At 33.7% G+C, this 18088-nt stretch overlaps 3 protein-coding genes across 4 annotated transcripts in view; 2 read left to right on the top strand and 1 right to left on the bottom strand.

Annotated features, from left to right (window-relative positions):
- The first annotated feature begins 28 nt into the window (after positions 1–28).
- LOC132698555 (uncharacterized) lies at positions 29–1065 on the top strand. The gene has a single exon (XM_060664712.1). It carries the CDS (start codon positions 281–283, stop codon positions 725–727), a length of 447 nt encoding a protein of 148 aa, XP_060520695.1. The 5' UTR covers positions 29–280; the 3' UTR covers positions 728–1065.
- A 184-nt stretch (positions 1066–1249) lies between these two features.
- Positions 1250–18088, top strand: part of LOC132698552 (potassium channel subfamily T member 2) — a 346214-nt gene continuing 329375 nt past the window's right edge. The window contains exons 1-2 of the mRNA XM_060664706.1: positions 1250–1406; positions 2944–3133. Of these exons, the coding sequence (XP_060520689.1) occupies positions 3015–3133 (119 nt within the window). The 5' untranslated portion in view covers positions 1250–1406; positions 2944–3014. The remainder of the gene's footprint in view (positions 1407–2943; positions 3134–18088) is intronic.
- On the bottom strand, positions 7667–9498 carry LOC132698165 (U-scoloptoxin(19)-Sm1a). 2 transcript variants are annotated; one of them, XM_060664091.1, is made up of 3 exons: positions 9237–9474; positions 9035–9178; positions 7667–7826 (listed from the first exon to the last, which is right to left on the bottom strand). In XM_060664091.1, the coding sequence occupies exons 1-3, from the start codon at positions 9301–9303 to the stop codon at positions 7705–7707; spliced, it is 333 nt and encodes a 110-aa protein (XP_060520074.1). In that variant the 5' UTR covers positions 9304–9474; the 3' UTR covers positions 7667–7704. The 2 variants fall into 2 exon arrangements, with proteins under 2 accessions (XP_060520074.1, XP_060520075.1); XM_060664092.1 differs by having other exon boundaries at positions 7683–7797; positions 9237–9498.

Consider the following 18088-nt stretch of genomic DNA (forward strand, 5'->3'; position numbering starts at 1 on the left):
TATTTTGTCTGTAGTTTATTTTTACAATTTGTAATCTTAATTTTGGTTATTTTTTGTATGGCCTTTGCTTACCGATTTCTAAATAAATAGTGACAAGACGCACTTGAGACAAACAAAAACAATTTACTTTATTGAATGCGTTGGAAATTGATCTTACCTATATTTTTCTGTGAGACTAACCTAAAACACTTTTAATATGTTTGTTATTCATTTGAAAATACAGTATTAATTTTAAAATTCGGTTTTATTAGTTTATTTTTTAACTGGACGCATACCCAAAATGAACGAATCCGAAATTCGCGAAAAAATAAATGATTACGAAAAGTTTGTTCAGGAAAAACTGAAGAAAGACCTTAAGGACATCGAAGCTCTACTTTTGAATAAGTCTCAAGAGCACAAAGACTGGAAGGAAGCGCAAATAGTGGCTCGGAATTTACAAGAGTTCAAGGACAAAGACCGCGATATGAATGTGATGTTTGATATGGGACACAATATTATGTGTAGTGGTGAAATTTCAAATTGCGAAACAATTTATGTAGACATAGGCTTGAACAATTTACTTGAAATGAACTGTGAAGAACTTGATAAATATGCAGATATTAGATTAAAATTACTTTCCAAAGAGATAGAACATTTTAGGAAGTTGGCTGTTAATGTTAAGGTTCATATAAAAATGGTTTTGTTAGCTATAAATGAGCTTCAGTCAACTTTAAAAGTGGCAAGTTAACAAACTGATAAAATAAATAACCTCGGCTGTGGTAGCACTTTTCCAATTCAGATAATGAAAACACATTTAATTTTAATTTGCGTGTAACACAAGAGATGATCAATAAAAATAAACCCCTTATGTGTATATAAGGCAGATAGTTAATAATTAAAGTTCCATATAAAAAAACGTTCCATGCATGTTGTGCAATAAGCTTGTTTAAATTTATAATTCACCCCCTACACGAAAAGAATTGTGTCAATCGCTCAAGTTACGTCACCGCGACGTTGCCAGGTCATCAGGAATGCACGCGATACGTACGGCCAGAATTTATCAACGATTTTCACAAAATACACGACTTTATGCGAGATCCATTTAGCAAAAATCATGGCCCGTCATGAAGATTTCTTACGCGTTTCAAGTCGTTCCAATCAAATAAATTCAGATACGTCGAAATTGTCCGATGTGAAAATATTTCAAAGCTGCGGCAACGTCGCTATGAAGTCTAGCTTTTATTGAGGCACATGGCACGTTTTCGTTCAGAATGTGAAAATCTCCGTGAAAACTGTTTTGAAATTCGGACCATACTTTGCGCGCAGCGTATTTTCGCTTTTCTTCCGAGCCAGAACTTTTTCGCGTTTCATTTAAATGCCTCATCGAGTCGCATCGGGGCGCGAAAAGCTTACCAGGATTTTTAAAAGTAAATATTTCGTAGTCACCCGAAATTTCTCACCTTGCACGATCGCACACCGCTTTGATTCTTTAGAAAAAACTGAAGCGTTTCATATAAGTTCGGTTCCAACTTGTCCTTCAGCGTTTTTAGGTTGAAAATTGTTTTTTTGGATTTTAAAAACAATTCCATGTCAATTTACTTAATACATTTGAAGACATTCGTACAAATTCGTTGCCATAAAGTCATAAACAGACTCTGACATCATCTATTGTTTCCTGTATTTTTTGACATTTAATTTTGGTCGAATCTTAGAGAAACTTCTTGTTTGGACAACTGAACAAAGTTAATATTGTACCAACACAATCCGAAGATCAAAAAGGTTTTGCGGGAATTCTTCCGTTATTTTAAATTAGAAATTCGAAAAAAGATGTTATAAATACTTGTATATATAACCGTTGTTTGTTTTCGTTAAACCTGTTCAAAAACGAACTCAGATTATTATAAATTTAATGATAAATATAAATAAAACGACTTTGTTTTTTTATTCCTTTATTTTACGTTTTGTTGAATTGATTTAGTTAAGAACAAACGCAACATACCTAACCAATTAGAAAATTATTACTGACGTTTTTATTACGTAACTTTCTCCAAATCAAATCGGTAGGAGAAACTTATTTGAAAAGTTAGGTTAGATTCGCTTATTATACGGCTGACAAATCTTCTGTGACGGTTGTTTATAAATTAAATTTGCCGACGTTTCGCCTTTCATTCTGTTGGCTTCTTCAGTGTTCAGTCAGAAGATTTCTAAATAGTTTTACAGTAGCCTGTGGAAGTTCTTATAATTATAATACATGCAATAAACTTTTGTAAAAAAAATAAATATTCATTTCTTTTGTCGAATTGCACTTAAAAGTTGATTGAAAGGCATTTTCTGTTTGATAAAATGAGGAAAAACTTACAATCCAGGATAATTCAATAGCCCGTTTCACTTTAAAATATTTTCAAACTAGTACGACTTCCGGTATTCGACTGATGATAGGCCCTTGTGAGTTAGAGTTATACGGAAATGTCCAAACGTTTATGAAAGATCGCGAGTACCTGCTAGCTAGCTACAATTGTTCTGATATTGAAAGAAACTTCCTGTATTTGTGCCTTTAAAAAAATTACTGCTAAAACCATAGATCAAAATGGCAGCATAAATTAATCAATCCTCTGACATGTTTAAATGGCACAGACAACTAGTTGCAATGGAAATCGAATTTAATAAACCACCAAATGATGCAAAAACATGTAAGTTTTAGTCTTCCTCAAAAAACGTTAATACTTTTAGTTGTATGACATTACGCCGTTTTAATGTAATTTTTATAATATATGTGAGAAAAAATTAAAACGTTTCAAATTTATAAACAACATTATGTAGGTGGCGCCCTCTAAAAATTAGAGCCATACTAAAATCAGATTCATATAACCAAGGAATAATTTCTTAAACTTAAGCTACTTCTGTGTCACACAGACCTTCCTTGTCTCGCTCCTACTATATTTCAATTTTCTGTTTCGATTTCAGTGCGAAAAATCGAAAGGGCTACTTATCGATACACAATGAACAACATCGCACCAACGATATAATGATCGACTATGGATGGTCCAGGCATCGAAGAAGGAATGCATGCCATCCCCGCCCTCCCTCTACCCCCGCGCTACCGCCTTAGGGATCTTTTTCTAGGTGACTATGCTTTTAATGACGACGGAGAAAGGTATGTAACACGAAAATTAAGTAATTGAATTCGAATCGATTTGGTACACTGATTTCGGCGAGACACGACGTTCCAGAAAATTAATTGCTGAGACAATAATAGGTATATTTCGGGATGGGTTCTATAATGCCCCTCTTGTATTAATTATTAAGCCACTGTTTCGTTAATTGGTATAGGTTCCCATTAAGTTAGCGTTACGTCTAAATTTAACTTCGAATTCCAAAACACCCTTGTACGCCATCACTGTCACACATAAAATTAACGGAAATTCTCGTATTCATTGCGGTACTTAGTAAAATTATAGCGGTGCAATTGGGTAAAAGCTTTTGTTTTTCTAGAATTCTAGAATTACGGAAAACAATTCTGTGGAAATTTCCATTTATTGACCGTTGACCGTGACTTTTGTTTGCACGGGGCTTTACATAATGGGCTCATTGAAAACTATAGACGTTCGTCGCAAATTACTGCATAATTCACTGTCCTGACATCAAGGGCATTTCCCACGTACTAAAATTAAAACGGTGGAATTAATTCTACCCAAACGGAAATTAGTTAAAACCTTCTATTTTGTTAGAATTCTAGAATTATGGAAAACAGTTTTGTGGGAACTACATTTGTTGATCGGTCGTTATTCTGAATGTTTTAGTGACAAATTCCTCTCCCCAAGATCAGTGTCACACAAAATGTTCCATATATGCAAAATATTAACAGCTATTTAGATATATTTAATTCCGATTGCAGTTGCGTTAGCCATAAATTCGTCTGTGATTATTATTTTTACTTATAAATTGAACTAACCATTTTGTTGACTGTGGTATTTTATTGACAGTCGGCAGTGAGGATAAATAAATAGGACGACCCAACATCCGATCTGTCTTAGTGAAAGTGTTTTTAATATTTTTAATACATTTTTTGATGTTATAAAAAATAGAAACCGGAATTTTTGACCATTCTACTGTAACTTACATTCTTTTATTCTTTAAGTTTTTCTTCTATTTTTGTACTACTTCGAAAGCATCGTAAAAGAATACATTATTGGCAGTTGATTAGGTTGGGTTGGTAACTAAAACAATTTTAATATACCAACAATAAGTTCGCATACTTGCAGTTTAATTTAGCAAACTTGTTAGACTTCGATACTGGTTTGTTTTATTTCCCTTCAAGTGTTTTAGATCTGTGGATCGTTAAGGTGTATAGCGAAATTTGTACGTAAGATTATAGTATTCTTTTACTCGTATTTCCTTAATACTTTAATTGCACCTAATTGGAGCTAGATATCGATCAAGGGACGTAATATATTAATGAATGAGTTTTTAATCACTCCCATCCAATTTCGTTGTTGGAAAACAGCGACCAATAATTAGCGATTTAATTTGTAGTTATATATAGTTCTTACCGGTGGGATTATCCGAGACCATAGGCGATACAAAATGTGTTAAATTAGTGTGATTTTGTTTAGCAATTATTGAAGGAACAAATATTTTTCCAATTTTCAGTATATAAAAAATTATTTCTTTTTCGTAAGTAATATCAGTAAGTATCAGATTGTAACATCTAAAGCAGAGTAGTAATTTGGTAATAAAAATGATTATTAGAACCGTTAATTGTTAACCCATTTTGTCCCAATGGTGCGTTAATCTATTCTATGATTTTTTTTGTCACATCCAGGAAATATTTTTGCGCATCAATTTAGAAATTTTATTATTATGACTACTAAAGGATATAAAGTAGAGATCGCTAATTTGTGTGTAAAGGAAAGATCTTATATATGACTTCAAAAGTTAACAAAAGCGGTGCACCATAAAGTATTATGCTTTTTTTTTTGTATCAAATCTGGTTCTATTTAGAAAACAATCTACTTTTAGTTGTTTTCTGTCGAATTTGAACTTTTGTATATTTATGTATAAATTATATGTTACATCTTATGCGCCACAAAACATTATTTAATGTTTTTTCCAGTGGTTCGTTTACGCACCAGTATTTTTTTGTATGTTTCGAGTTTTTATTTTTTTGGCACATGTAATGTACTCTTAAGTGCAACAAAATAAATAATTTCAGAGCAAAAAAGCATTTTTTTATTTTTTTTTATGCTTGGGATAATATGCGTTAAGTATATCTTCGTTTATCCAAAAATGCACAGCAGGCAGTTTTCCATATTTAAGTTATTTAAAAAAAGTAGGCGATCCCTACATTTTGATATATCTATGATATGGAGAGAGCAAACAAATCACTATGATGACTGCTAAAAAACTGGAAAACATCGTTTATCTGAACCTCAAGTTTGCAATTAGAAGAACATACCACCAGATACAAAGCCAATACCTAGAAGATATATGAAAAATAAAAAAGCACTTGGGCCTGAAGAACCACCAGCAGAGTTGCTGAAACATGGAACGGAAAAACCACCTAATACCTGTTGACTAGATATATCAACAGAGACACAATTGCAATGAACTGGAAAGAGGCGTGGATAATGTCTATTTATAAAAGAGGTTCCATGGAAAAATAGAAAAACACTAAGGAATATAATGGAGGAAGAATACAAACTTTGCGAGGTTAGCGCCAAAATTTCCCGGCCTGACATAGATGCAGCTCCAGTATCACGATAAATATATATCTTAGTCGGCTGCAAAAAAAAATTGTGGTTCAAATACTTTTTTATTGACAGCATTTTAAACAAGACGTGTCCGAAAAAATGTCGCACATAACGCAAAAGAAGGGTTAGCACCTAGAATTATTAAAGAAAGGCTGGATGTTGTGTAGGGCCAAAGTTCTCCTTCGTATTCTGTAATGAAAGAATGGGCAAAACGTTTTCGAACGGGGCAGGAGTCGTCATAACGGAAGATATTGTTGCGATTGTGGAAAAGGTGGTATTGGTCAAGGAAATCTCAGAAATTTCTAACCTTTCTGATACAAGTGTTCGTCGAATCCCTGCATGGTCATTTAGGTTAGCATAAGGTTAGTGCAAGATGGGTTTCCAAAAATCTTTCGGCTATTCAGAAACGGCGTGTCGAGTGTGCACCTTCTTTTTTGGAACTCTGTGGGCCGGAACCGAGGCCTATAATAGAAACGGGAGATGGTTGTGACGGGAGATGAAACTATGGTTCTCTATTACGACTCTCTATCGAAAAAAGAATCAATGGAGTGGCGTCGTAAGGGTGAAGCACTTCCAAGAAAATTCAGGCCACGATCTTTTGGGATTGTGAAGGAATTCTTTTGATAGATTTGAAAGAAACTCATACCACTGTCAATCGTAAATATTACGCAACATTATTGCATAAATTGCGAGACTGCACATGTGTAAAACGTCGAGGAAAAGCGTCCTTTGCACGGTAATACACCTGTCCATACTGCCGGTGTTGGCTGCCATTTTAGAGTGTGGGTTCCAACAGATAGATCATCCTCCCTACAGTCCAGATATGGCCCCCAGCGACTATTATTTGTTTGGGTATTTGAAAAAGAACTTACGTGGACGGCGATTTAACGACGAAGTTGAGTTAAAAGAGGCTGTTTTAGCTCATTCTGCAGACAAACCAAAAGAATATTTTTTTAAAGAGATTGAGTTGTTAATAAAGAGATGTAATAAGTGTATGAAGTTAAGGGGGATTATATTGAAAAATAATACTCTACTCTACTTTGTTTCTTTCATATTCAGGCCAAGAAATTTTGGCGCTACAAACAGAAATCCATTTATAGTTTTGAAATAATCGCGTATAAATAATTTCTGTTACAACTATATTACAAACGTACTTTGGACTTGGAAGGCGTAAGAGATTTTAAATTATCCTCGAATATGTTTTTTTAAGTGCAATGTAATGTGTTGATCGAATATTACAGAAAAAGAGAGGATAGAAGTGCCACCAAGGATTTTCACTCGGAAAAAAGTTATTTTTACCGCAAAGAAATAACTTCCTACCTATTTTAATGCTTTCCGCTGGCAACTCCACTTCGCAGACAGTTTTTCAAGGATTGTTTGTCGAGAGTTTCGGAGTCCACTTGCGTCAGAGGACAACGTTATAGTTTTCGTACCAGTGACGTAGTAAATAACATTATATTTAGTCGGCAACATCCCTCCTTCATTGAAATTCAATGTTGTACGCATTTGGTGAGTGATTTTATTATATTTTTCGGTTATCAAACACAATATGCAAAAAATATATAATTTACCACAGTTATAACAAACCAGCGTATATACAGAGTATCCTTTAATTCATAGTACAAGTACACAAATGTGAATTGCGTGGCAATAACCACCAAGATCTACGCAAATTGAGCTTTTATTTTAAAAGGGATGTCAAGTTAAAATTAAAAGTTTTTTACTTAACGTCATTTTTGCGTGAAATTTTTTCATTTTTCCAGCTTACAATACACTCATTTCGGAAAAATCGAAAACTAGCGTTCGACGTTTAGATAAGACTGAATTGGTTCAAATTTTAATATTCCTATTGCATTGATTATCTGCCACCCTGTAAGCTTTGTTTAGCTAAGGTTTTGAGGTGATACATCAGCCTCGTACAGAAAAGGTCCAAGCGAATTAAACAAAAAGCATGTTTTCAATGCATATAATTATATTATACCAACACGCAACAACTCGTTCCTGTAGGGCATCCCTTTCTGCCCAGGTTCAAATTCGGTGGGCACGTGTCTCGGCAATCGTTGTGCAACTGGAAACAATTGAGCTTTTGCTGCGGAACTGCGAGTGAAACAAAGTACGTTTATTAAACCACAGAATAAACAAATGAAATACAATACGCTTGCTTGGGCACTTGGGTTTCCCAATAAAAAAAAACATATAACGAACCTGAATAGTCCACGTGAAGTGTTCGTCAATAAAATATTATTTAATTCTTGTTTAAATCTGTCAAGCTAAAAAGCATCATTCCTGTTTCCGATTCATTTAAAGCGAGTTTATTTTATTTTTTTATTCACCGCACGGGTCGATATTTTGCATATTTCCTGCGTAATGTTATCAAAGCAAATTATGAACAAAAGCGGTGCCAGTATGCTTCCTTGGGGTACTCCACTGATAGCTGGAACATAAGAAGAACTAACCGAGATATCATTATTTTTTAAATTGTTTTTTTTTGTTCTCTTCTAGCAAGGTGAGATTTTATCCAACAATAACTAACTATTACGGTAAAAATTGATGCGCCGCAGGTGGCTCTGATTTTTGCGTAGAGAAGGTATGGATCTTTTGCGCATGCGTCACCCTCCAACGTAAATAGGAGGTCCTAATAGGATCTTAGAGAAAAAGTAGTGCCTATATATTTGACATTAACACACTGTACGGTTTCAGGTACACTTAAATAGCTACGAAGGATGTTTGGGTAATATGTTGTTGTCAGTTGCTGTCTACAGGACGTGATTTTTTAACATTTTTTCCCTTAGATGCGCCGTATCTACAGGGCTGGAAGAACAAAAACGCCAAATTAGTTACAGAATCATACTGACGCCGACGTGGGTGCTGTAATTCTGCACTGCTTTTCCAGACCTTAACTCTTTTTTGTTTCCTGAAAGTTTAATAGGATTTCGACATATTTTGAGGAAATACCGAAGTAAAAATGTTGTTGTTTGTTGAAAACTGCAAGGTTTTATAGGTCCTACGTCAGAATTTCCTTCGCAATTTTTTTTACATAGTTGCTTCATGATTTCCTGCACTGTCAGCATAGGCAGGGCCTCTATATGTCTAGTAGCTATATAAGTTAACCAGATATGTCATGGGTGCTACCATACTGTCAGCGACAAACTTGATAATCGGACTCTAGTACAGAGTTAAGTTAAATGACGCCATTTTACGGGATATTACAGGTTATTGTTTGAATAAAAGAAAAATGTTTAAATAATGCCAACGAATCGAATTGCTTCTACCCAAATAAATACTTAAAATATCGAACCACTTACAGTTTTTACAGCACACAGCGCCGGCATTTTTTTGGCCCGGACACAGACTCCGTAATTGATCGGTAGGACTCGTCGGACATTCGTTTTCTAGCACGCAGTAGCCCTGCTGTGCGGCGCACGGTTCTTCCCTATAGAAATTAGATTCTGCAAAGAAAACAAACTTAAGATGGCCGCCGGGTGTAAAATCGTTGGGTTTTCGTACGAATCTCTTCGGAACACCAAACAGAACCAACTACAACGACGATTACAAATCTGAAAAGTTGTCCCATGACGATCGGACTGTGCACTGGCCGGCTACCGTCGACGGAATCGCTTTTTGTATTGAATTTTGATATTTATTTTGCGGTTTTGTATAAATAATGGATATTTCGCATAGAAACAAAGTTATTATCGCGGCGGCGGATAAATAAAGTCCGTCCGAACGGCAACGTTTGCGTAGGTTTACCTGCAGGAATAACATTTCCAATCCAAATAAAAAATAAAAGTGAAATCGCGGCGCGTGACCTTCTGCGACCTTCCATGGTGAACGTCTAATTCGTTCGTTATATACGCTCTCTTTCTCGCGGTTGCAGTAGTTTTGGGTATCAAAATTTTAGAACAAGAACGCGGCCCCTTTGACATTTGAAATGGTGATGTGATTTCAACTGAGTAATTTTGTCGGAAAATGCGGTTTATTCTTAGAAAAGATCTTTGTATGCGTTGTTTCGATTTACAGGAACAATTGTCAATCACGATCGACCGGCTAATAGCCCAGTTAAATTCTGTTATAATTAGCCTCCCACTGAGGTTAAAAAATACACAGTAGTAGTGCCTTTCAAAGTCTACTTAAAAATAATTTAAACAAAAATTGTTGTTAATTTTAACACATTTTATATGACATCATCCTAGAGCAGTAAAACTATCTCAGCCCGAATCAGTGAACCCAGAATTAAAACATCTTACCTCTGCTCTTCTCTTTAATAATTTCCACATTAAAGATATTAAGCGTTCAATCAAAAAATACACTTCACCACAACCTTCCAATGACAATGAGGTCGAAAGCAATCCTACACTTGCCACCTTACTCCTTCCTTACATTCCAAACATCACTGACCACATATCAAAAGTTCTAAAGAAGACCAGATTTACCACTATTCCAAAAATCTCTCAACATCTTCGGTCCGTCAAAGATAAAATTCCATTTGAGATGCCAGGATTTTACAGCACTCCATGCATATGCGGCAAAGAATACATTGGAGAGACCGGACGAAAAATATCAACTAGACTCAAAGAACACGGAAGAGCCTTACCACTAAGACAAATAAACTCATCAGCTGTTGCCGAACACGCTCATGAAACCGGACATAAAATTTTATTCGATAACACTAAAATTCTTGCATGTAATCAGTTCTCTTACCAATGAAAAATCCGAGAGTCTATAGAAATCTATCAACAACCTAACCATTCAGGTCTCTACCTGTCAGCAATATGGGAATCAGTCGACATCCGACACGGTGTTTATGTCCCTTATTTAGCTCCGCCGCCTCAAACAATATAATGTGTGTTTTTTTTTTCGATGTATAGAACTTTAAGTTGGCATTACTGTTCAAGATGGCGACCGATTTAACAGCTGTCAAGTGATTTATTCTCAGTTTGCCGAGATTGCCGTTGTTCCTGATTTTCATAAGCGAATTTTGTTTAGCGATGAAGCGCACTTCTGGTTGACTGGCTACGTCAACAAACAAAACTACCGCATTTGGAGCGAAGCTAAACCTCAAGTGTATGTCGAAACACCGTTACATCTAGAAAAACTGACTGTTTGGTGCGCTTTATGGGCTTGTGGAATCATTGGTCCGTACTTCTTCAAAAACGATGATGGCCAGAACGTTACAGTCAATGGTGATCGGTATAGAGCTATGATTACTAACTCTTTCATTCCTGAATTGAATAACCATGATGTCCAGGAGATGTGGTTTCAACAAGACGGCGCAACATGTCACGACACGTTTGGTAACCGCCTAATTTCACGTTTTGGACCTGTGAATTGGTCTCCAAGATCTTGTGATTTAACACCGCTAGACTACTTTCTGTGGGGCTACGTAAAGTCATTGGTCTATGCGGATAAGCCACAAACGTTTGACCATTTGGAAGACAACATTCGCCGTGTTATTGCCGATATACGGCGACAATGTCATCGAAAATTGGACGTCCAGATTACTACATCCGCGCCAGCCGTAGCGGTCATATGCCAGAAACCATATTTAAAAATTATATTTCGGATAAATAAAATTCATGTCAATCGCAATCATTGCAACTTAAAGTTCTATACATCGAAAAAAACACCCCTTATAAGCAGGTACAGAATAAATTACGAGCTCTGAAGAAGCCAACAGGATAATTGGCGAAACGTCGGCAAGTTCGACTCAACAAAAAGCGACGCAGGAGGAATCCAGAAATTTTGTAAAAAGTATCCTAGACTTTATTAAAGGTCAATGGAAATAAAAATTTGCTTTGTCTTGACCGTTTGACAATTTTTTGTGTATTAGTGTCGAGTTTTGTTGGTAAAAGCTCTGGATAAAATAATAATAATCATAATAATAATAACATTTATTTAAATCAATAAAAATATACAATTTAAAACTTTGTTACTATTAATAAAAAAAACACACATTCAAAGTAAACTAGGTTAAAAACTTGACCGCCATCCTTGAACATAGTGGAGATTAATTTAACTATGTTTCCCATCTATTATATAATATGAAGAAAAAAAATTCTACCAAAAAAAAAAGAAACTATTAAGTTGAATTTTTTAAATTTTAATTTTAAGATTTTAATTTTGATTTATTTTTAGTTCTAGAGGTAATACGTTATAAATTTTTTGACCAGCATAAAAGTATTTTTTCTGTCCAAAACATTTGTAAAGTTAAATTTTCGCCAAGTTTAAAGCGTGTTTCATACTCGTGAGTTTTTGAATTAACCAGTAAGGTTTTTTGTTATTAAGAAAAAAGGGGATGATTTATAACATAATTTTATTATGTGAAGTATTTGAAATAGCATATCGCATATTTAACTTAAATATAATTTTCAAAATTCTTTTTTGTATTACGTAAAGAACCTGAAGGGTTGTGTGATAGGCAGCACCCCAATAAATTATTCCATAAGATATGAGTGATTGTACCAGTGAACAATAAGTAGAAAGAAGTAATTGCTTATCAGATATTTTAGTAAGTTGTCGGAATAAATATACCAAGGATCGTAACTTTTTCTTGCAAGATTTAGTAGTCTACATTTACCATTTCGTATTTATTTATTATGAACTTAGACAGCTAAAAACTAAACCGCATTTTCCTAAAGTAAGTATCTGTTAATTAATAACAACCATTTTGAAAAAAGTAGAACATAGAAATTAGATAGATAAGTTGTTGAAAGGGTCATCCACCTTTACCGAAAATTGTTCTTATGTTTAAATTCTACAAATGCACAGACAGATAGACAATTACTTAAGTAAGAAATAAAAATGATAATAATTCTCTGCTGCGTCATATTAACGATATTGTTGTTACCAAACCGTATATTGGATTCATGTCTATATAATAATAGATCATGGTAATGGATTAATGATACACGAATATTTAAGCAGGTGAATCTATATTAAAAATTATGATAATTTTTTAAATAAACTATCGTCCGAAAAGTCTGTCCATAGAATAAAAATGAAGGCAATACCAAACAAAAAATGGAATATTAAAAAAATATATATAATTGCTTAGTTCGTCTCATAAGCAAGCTGGCCTGCAATCGTTTTTGTTGTTAATATAAAATAATATAATAAAATAAAATTTTATATGATACTTTTATCACATAGGTAAAAAATATACAGAAATAAAAGCAAACTTATTTTCTAATTAAATTTTAGAATTATTTTGAAACAATGGAAATTTCACATGTTTTGTGTATTTTTTTCACGAGCAGAACTGATACCACAACCCTGATAATACCTAATAATAACAAATCTCGCAACGAATTCCCAGCTATTTTTTGGGTAAATCATTAATTAATGAATAATGATTGGATAACAAAATACTGAGCAAAACAACACAAAGACAAAATTATTAATCACTGACGTAAAAGGGCCTATAACTCGCTCGATTTTGTTTCGCCAAACGCCATCAAAAGTTTCTGCAAGTAAGAGGAGCCGGGCCCAATTTCTCACGGCGACAGTGGCGTGCCATCAGTTAGAAATGACTCGTTGACAGAATGTCAGATTTAAAGTACAAATTCCGTTTGTTACGTTGGTCAGTTTTTGAAAAACCCAAGCTGCGTTGCCTCATTTGAAAATAAATAAGTAGTTTCATAATTCAATAATAATAAAATCACCAAAATGACATATTAAAGAAAAGAAAATTCAATTTTGGACTGCTCGCTAAAAATCAATTTTGGACAGCTAAAATGTATTCAATGGTTCGGGTAACGTAGGAAATATCTCAAATTTTACTTTAATAATATCAGTCGTTGTTGAAAAAGTACTTCTGAAAAATACGTACTACTTTCTGATCAATATTTTTTTTTTATGTTTAGCAAAATAACTTTTTACGTTTTTTCTAACATTTTTGCTCACCCTGTATTAATTTAATGCGAAGGAATTCCCTCAAAACTAAATATCAGACAACGTATTTAGTACTATAAGTGTGATTCTGTTTTAACTGTGTTTTTTATGTCTTGTTTTGTTTGTTCTCACTGGTTATTAATTAATAATCTAATAATTAAATTGTTATATGAATTATTTTTAATATCGTGTAATTTGTCTTTCAGAGACATCATACAATATATCAACGTTATGTCCATTTATAAAATTTATCTATAAATTCTTTTTTTTTGCCGCAGTAAATGATTTGATTTACAATTTCTTATTTCTATAATCAAACTAAAAGATTGATATTTTTTGGGGAATGTTTTACGTTGACACTGAGTGCCAAGTTCAATAACTTTCGTCTGTAAAATTTAACGATATTTTTGAATTTGAATTTATATGACTCGAGCGCCATCTATCTTGAGTTTATGAAACTTTTAGCGAATCATGTTCACAGTACTTCATCTGGGTACTGTTTACAAACACGGAGCTGATTAAATAGTGCAAAGAGTTTCTATGATCTTCAACTCAAATTTATTTTATGTCATTACAATCCTTTCAGGCTTTTATTTTTACAGTAAAATAGGTGAACAATAAAAAAGTTTAAAAAAGTTTAGTTCTTAGAAATCACCCATAAGCAAATTTATTAGTCGAAATATTTTTCACGCGTACCAGAGTATAAAACTAGGATTTGTTTTATTTCGTATAAACTTCAAATATAATTTCTCTAGCAAATAAATCCCGCTATTTTCTATCGACCAGGATTATTATTTCATGATTTAAATCTCGAATGGATTTTACCAGAAGGAAAAACCGAATGGCCCGAGCACGCCACTGTCGCCGGGAATCGATCAAAGCGGCCGCTCGCAGTGTTTTTGGCGCAACCAGACAGTATCCCAGTCCCAGTTTTGCCGCGTGTACATGCAAAATCTCCCGGACAAATCTCCGGATCTTACGTCTAACTCTTTAACCTACTCTTTGAAACCTTCTTATCCTTCCAGCCCACATTTTCAGCGCGAGTTGCTTTAGAAAAAAAAACTCTGGCTCGCGCTGAAATTCAGATTGGTTATTGGTGTTCCCGAGGGATATTTCTTACGCGTGTCGGAGGTAAAAAATCGTATCGGCTGTAGAGTTTGGCTTCATCCGTATTCGCAGATTCATCCCGCTTCCAGTAGCTTTTGAAGCGTCTGTGGCATTTTTTTGCCATAGTAGTCCATACATTTTGTTTATGATAAATATTTCGAAGCTTGGCTTAATTTTCAACGTGTTTTTTTATAACTTTATAGGGGTAGCGATTTCAAAATCAGGGGACTGAAAACGAGTAGTAGTAAATTGAGTAGTTTGACCTAAATAAATAAACTAACCGACTAAAAGTTCACAGCACCGTGTCTTTATCAAATGTAATATATACAAACTACCTGCTACTATATATACCGAAAAATGACAATAAAAGCTTAATTAATGTTGTGAGTATTTAAGTTTAATAATAATAATTTTGTTAATCTCCATGGCCGTATGTAAAATTTCAAAATTGTCAAAAATGTGTTTTCCCTATTGTGTTGTTAGTTCTGAAAGCTATTTTTAAACCGCATTTTGACAAATGTTTAACTTTTTCACTGGGTTCTCCTATATACGTAATTGTTTTAAATTGTTCGTGTTCTGTATTAGGTTTCGGATAAATAGAGTTTACTGTTGTCTGGATTTGTTTTTTATAAATAAAATAAAAATAAATAAATAAAAAACAAATTGAAAACAATTACATACATAGGAGAACCTAGAAGTTTCAAAACATTTGTCAAAATGTGGTTTAAAAATAGATTTCAGAACTAACAACATAATAAGAAAATTTTTAGGAAACAATAAAATGAAATGTCCAAAATCCCAAAAATCAGGTTTCTACAGGTTGAAATGCGGATGAAATGTGGTCTTAAAATATATATTGGACAAACAGGTAGATCCTTCAACCCATTAACGAACATAAAAGAGCGTTTAAAAACCATAGTCTAGATTCGAATTATGCTACACACTTAAAACACAGAAGAACACATTTTTGGCGACTGATATTTTATATACAGCCTCAAGAAGTAAAAAATGAAATTTATTGGAAGCCATTGAGATTAACAAAATGTAACATTCAAATGTTACGATCAATTAGATTTAAATACCTCTCCATTATTAAAGTTAAATTCTCACAACATTAATTAAGGTAATTTTTCGGTATCTATAGTAGCAGGTAGTTGGTAAATATTACATTGGTGTTGTCGAAACAATTGTCATGTGAAAATATATAATTTCCTGAAAATCTGAACTTTTAGTTCTTATTTATTTTGTTAAATAGATTTTTATCAAGTTCATCGGTTCAACTAGTTTGAACTCATTGAATTCTGAAAATGATCGCTAAGTTCGAAACGGTGCATCACAGACACATACTCATATATATAGTTGAACTGGTGTTTGAAAGGACTATTGAAAAATGCAATAAAATGTAGGATGTTTTATTTAAAAAATTGTAACCTTTTTTACCACTCTGTATATAAAAAAGTGACGATTAGGAAAATAAAAAAAATAAAGGTCGTTTTAATAGAAACAACTTTTGTATTTCTTTTTTTTAACCCCCGTCGGTTTCGAGATAAGGTATATAGGCCATTTTGAAATAGTACACAACGCTGTACAATTTTAATACTCGTAATACGAGAAAAGAAAACCTTATTATGTTTTGTAAGCAAAAAGTTCAGTTTTCCGTCACTCGGTGACGTAAGATGTGTTCTTTTGCTGATATCAATCTGAAGGTGCCGAAACTCGGAAGTTGTTCTATTGTTTTTCAATGTTCTTTCCGCTGGGGGGTCCTCAGCAAACAATGTAGCACACTTGCTCGGCGAGTTGCGAAAGTTCAAATGTCGGGCGGGTCGTAAATAAAAAATCGGAGGGGATCGAAGATAGTTCCTAAACAGGACTATTTTCGAACGGGTGAAGGTCACGGCGTAATCCCAGAAATTCGATAAAAAGTGTGTCGACATTTATTTTCGGACGCACCACTCTCTGACGCTCCCGTCCCAATCGATAAAACCTCAATGTAACTTCCCCGGAGGTTTCCGTGTGTTTACCGGCTCCCGTATTTGTATAACTTGCGCTTTTACGGTTTGCACAACAACACGTTTGAGTAGAAGACGTCAAACGTTTGACCGCAGCCATTGTTTCCAACTTGAAAAAAACAATTACAAAAGTTGTTGAAAAAATAGCGAGTTATACTTCGACCAGAAATATACCGCTTTTACCACCGACCACGTCATTAACTTTGGCTAGTATTTATTACTCCAAAACGGCAACCCCATATAGAACACCCTGCCCAGCAGACCCTTACCCATAGCCTATCCTATCCTATCTTGTTAAAAAGCGTGAAATAAAAAATGAAAATAATAAAATAATAAAAAAAATGATTAATGAAACTATTATTAGAACAATAACTATATTGTAAAAAAAAAAGCTAAAAGCCCGCTTTTTTTAGTAAATCCTTTGATATACCATAAAATTTATTCTATTTAAAAACGTAATATAAAAGTTGGTGTAAATAAAGTTCTCTCATAATAATAAAATTTTTCAAAAAACATATTCCTTTACTAATCACTGCTGAAACAGCTAAAAATCTATCATTGCACTTAGTAATATGAAAAAACATATTTTAATAAAAGAAATGTAGATACGCTGATACGCTTTACTAAATCTTTTCCTTAATTTCTTGTTTATTGGTCCTCACTTTGGTTTAATTTTTTTAATGGTACTTCATCCTCTATTTTTCCTCTTTGGTCGTCACTTTGCTTTGGTTGTTTCATTGATATTTTTTCAGTAGTTGTTGTTTATATTTTTTGATGTTACAGTATCAGTCGTTTTGAGATATAGAACTGAGGTGGCTTTTACATGATTAAAACCACTTATCGAAATAAATAAGAACTAAAAGTTCAGATTTTCAAGAAATTACATATTTTGTCATAACAATTGTTGAATAATTTGACGATGAATGTATTAATTTTTTGTTTTATAATAAATTTCTTCTCCATCCTGTTAATTCGGCTTCGCAATCGCAGCCCTAAAGATTTAGGCGTTAACATTTGATTTTTTCTTACTTTAGAATGTACTAAATAAATTAAGTGCTGTTATCCGTTACAAACTACTGTAGTATTTTCAGTGTCACGCATTACTTTAAACCGCCATGACAGTATTTTAGTACTTGGACACAAATACTAGATGGCCTTCGTAACAGTATACGCGACCTTCCCCTCTAACTTATACTCTTTGCTTTCATGGAGAATACATTACGTTATGCTTTGTTAAATATAATGTCTATCCGGGCATTAAATAATTAAGCAAAGTGATTCTAAGTTTGATAGCAATTAGTTATCTCGATAAACTCAATGATAATATTAAAGAAATTCTGAATCTAATTTTGC

Source organism: Cylas formicarius, unplaced genomic scaffold, assembly GCF_029955315.1.
Source record: "Cylas formicarius isolate icCylForm1 unplaced genomic scaffold, icCylForm1.1 PGA_scaffold_2__14_contigs__length_35257938, whole genome shotgun sequence".
Lineage (NCBI taxonomy): Eukaryota > Metazoa > Arthropoda > Insecta > Coleoptera > Brentidae > Cylas > Cylas formicarius.